This window comes from Chiloscyllium plagiosum, chromosome 3 (assembly GCF_004010195.1).
Source record: "Chiloscyllium plagiosum isolate BGI_BamShark_2017 chromosome 3, ASM401019v2, whole genome shotgun sequence".
NCBI classification, from domain to species: Eukaryota; Metazoa; Chordata; class Chondrichthyes; order Orectolobiformes; family Hemiscylliidae; genus Chiloscyllium; species Chiloscyllium plagiosum.
The window spans coordinates 121,222,047-121,225,426 of NC_057712.1; the positions used below are offsets into that span (position 1 = coordinate 121,222,047).

The following is a 3,380-nucleotide window of genomic DNA, read 5'->3' on the forward strand; positions in this document are numbered from 1 at the left end:
GTTCGGTGGGGCAGGAGCAGGCTGAGACAATGGGTCAGTTGGCCGGGGCAGTCAGGTTTGTGGATTTTGGGCAGGAGGTAGAAACGGGCGGTGCGGGGTTGTGGGACTATGAGGTTGGAGGTGGTGGATGGGAGATCCCCTGAGGTGATGAGGTTATGGATGGTCTGGGAGATGATAGTTTGGTGGTGGGAGGTGGGGTCATGGTCAAGGGGGCAGTTGGAGGAGGTGTCCGCGAGCTGGCGTTTAGCCTCAGCAATATAAAGATCGGTGCGCCAAACTACCACTGCGCCTCCCTTGTCTGCCGGTTTGATGGTGAGGTTAGGGTTGGAGTGGAGGAAGTGGTGGGCTGCATGTTGCAAAGTGAGAGGTAACACAAGAAGCATGACTTAGTGGCCAAGTCAAAACAGAACTCCTCTAGCAAGGTATAGAGTCTTGCATTGAAGTGTCTATAGAAAAACCGTAGGTTAAATCTGGAGCCAAGTGGATACTAGTCCGTGATAGAAGACTGTTTTTTCCTCACCTGAGGTTGCAACAGACCATGGCAGAGTTTAATAAAAGGAACACGCTGTGGATGCTGGAAATCTAAAACGAAACAAAGTGATTAGAAATAGTCAGCACGGCTTTGTGTGTGGGAGATCACGCCTCAAATTTGTTAGAGTTCTTTGAAGAAGTGACCAGGAAAGTTGATTAGGGTAGGATGTTAGATGTAGTTTGTATGGATTTCAGTAAGGCCTACGATAAGGTTCCACATGGTAGGCTAATCTGGAAGGTTAGATCAGATGGAATCCAAGGGGAGCTGGCAAATTGGATACACAATTGGCTTGAAGGTAGGAAGCAGGGAGTAATAGTGCAAGGATGCTTGTCGGACTGGAGGCCTGTAACCTTGTGCCCCAAGGGTCGGTGCTGGGTCCATTGTTGTTTGTTATTTAGATTAGATTCCCTACAGTGTGGAAACAGGCCCTTCGGCCTGACCAGTCCACACCGACCCTCCGAAGAGTAACCCACCCAGACCCATTTCCCTCTGACTAGTGCACCTAACACTATGGGCAATTTAGCATGGTCAATCCACCTGACCTGCACATCTTTGGACTGTGCGAGGAAACCGGAGCACCTGGAGGAAACCCACGCAGACACAGGGAGAATGTGCAAACTCCACACAGACGGTTACCCAAGTCTGGAATCAAACCTGGGACCCTGGTGCTGTGAGGTAGCAGTGCTAACCACTGAGCCACCGTGTTATCTATATCAATAATTTGGATGAGAATGTACAAGACATGATTAGTAAGTTTGCAAATGACACTGAAATAGGAGGTTTTCTGGATAACGAGAAAAGTTATCAGAAATTGTAGAAGGATCTTGATCAGCTAGGGAAGTGGGCTGAGAAATGGCAATGGAGTTTAATATAGATAAGTGTGAAGTCTTGTATCTTGGACAGTCAAACTAAGGTAGGAGTTTCATGGTGAATGGTAGGGCCTTAAGAAGTGTAGTGGAACAGAGGATCTAGGAGTTCAGGTACATGGTTCTCTGAAAGTGGAGTTACAGGTTGATAGGGCAGTGAAGGCGGCTTTTTGGTGCACTGGCCTCCTTTAGTCAGGACATTGAGTATAGAAGTTAGGAAGTTATGTTGCATTTATACAGGACGTTGGTGAGGCCACACTTGGAGTATTGTGTTCAGTTTTGGTCACCTTGCTATAGGAAGATATTATTAAAGTGGTGGAAATGTGTTGCTGGAAAAGCGCAGCAGGTCAGGCAGCATCGAGGGAACAGGAGAATCGACGTTTCGGGCATTAGCCCTTCTTCAGGAATGAAGTTATTATTAAAGTGGAAAGAGTACAGAAGAAATTTACAAGGACATTGCCATGATTTGGGAGAGGTTGGACAAGCTAGAACTTTCTTCTTGGGAGCATAGGAGATTGAGTGGAGATCTCATAGAAATGTATAAGACCACGAGAGGCATGGAAAGGGTAAAAGCACTCAGTCGTTTTCCCAAGGTTGTGGAAAATCAAGATCTGGAGGGGAAAGAATAAAAGGGAACCGGAGGGGCAACTTTTTTTTTAAAACACAGAGGGTGGTAAGCATATGGAATAAGCTGCAAGCACAAGTGTTGAGGTAGGTATATTAACAATATTTTAAAAGTATTTGGACATATACATGGATAGGAAAGCTTTAGAAGGATACGGGCCAAGTGCAGAGAAATAGGGCTAGCATTCATGGTCACTTTGGTCAACATAGGTCATTTTGGGCCAAAGGGTCAGTCTCTGTGATGTAGGACTCTATGACTCTGTGTTGACAATAGTCAGCAGGTTTAGCAGCATCTGTGGAGACAGTAACAAACAAAGTGTGACTCTTTTTCATAACTTAGAGGAGGTAGAAATGTGAGAGGGTTTCATGCTATTGAAAACAGAGGTCTGGGGTAGAATAGAAAGCTAGTGAAATTAAAAATAAGGTATTCAAAGGGTGAAGTAATGATCAGGGTAAAGATATAAAACCAAAAACTGCACATGCTGCAAATTTGAAACCAAAACATTGTGCATGTCCTTTACTCGCTCCAACATCCCAGGCCTCATCAGCACATTGGCTGCTTAAAGCAGCCAGCCAATCTCTCTCACCCACTAATGGTCCCCATTATCAGCTTTTCTCCTTCCCTGACTTACCATTATCCAACCCTTTGTTTGCCTAACTGCCTCTATCTCTTTCTGGGCTCCATATCCACCTTCTTCTCATTCTTTTACCAACCACCCCTCCTTCAACAAACATACTACTTTGTTCTAGCTACTACTCATGCTGAAGACGGGTCACTGAATCAAAGTAAGCTTCTGTTTTCCACAGATGTTGCCAGACCTGCTGAGATTCTCCAAAATTTCTGCTTTGTTAAAAGAAATAAAACATCAGTCAAGAGTGAATGTTAATGGGAGAATAATGAACAATGCTGTCTGAAAGCAAAGTTAAAAAATCACACAACACCAGTTTACCCTGACCATCTCAGACTCCTCCCACCCCTTCCTCGACCTCTCCATTTCTCTTGGGCGACCGACTCAACACAGATATTTAATACAAACCTACCAACTCCCACAGCTACCTAGATTACACCTCCTCCCACCCAGCCCCCTGTAAAAATGCCATCCCATATTCCCAATTCCTCCGCCTCCGCCGCATCTGCTCCCAGGAGGACCAATTCCAAAACCGAACAACTCAAATGGCCTCCTTCTTCAAAGACCGCAATTTCCCTTCTGACGTGGTCGACGACGCTCTCCACTGCATCTCCTCCACTTCCCGCACCTCCGCCCTTGAACCCCGCCCCTCCAATCGCCACCAGGACAGAACCCCACTGGTCCTCACCTACCACCCCACCAACCTCCAGATGCATCGTATCATCCTTC

The 3,380-nt window shown here is 46.2% G+C and overlaps 1 protein-coding gene across 6 annotated transcripts in view; it reads right to left on the reverse strand.

Annotated features, from left to right (window-relative positions):
• rbks (ribokinase) overlaps nt 1–3,380 on the reverse strand; it is a 158,722-nt gene that overhangs the window by 150,066 nt on the left and 5,276 nt on the right. Inside the window, exon 2 of one of the 6 annotated variants that reach the window (XM_043687232.1) lies at nt 521–582. The exons of 4 other annotated variants lie outside the window; for them this stretch is intronic. In XM_043687232.1, coding sequence (XP_043543167.1) covers nt 521–540 — 20 coding nt within the window. In that variant the 5' untranslated portion in view covers nt 541–582. Of the gene's footprint in view, nt 1–520; nt 583–3,380 lie in introns of those variants that run through there. One more of the 6 variants, XM_043687230.1, reaches the window with a different exon arrangement.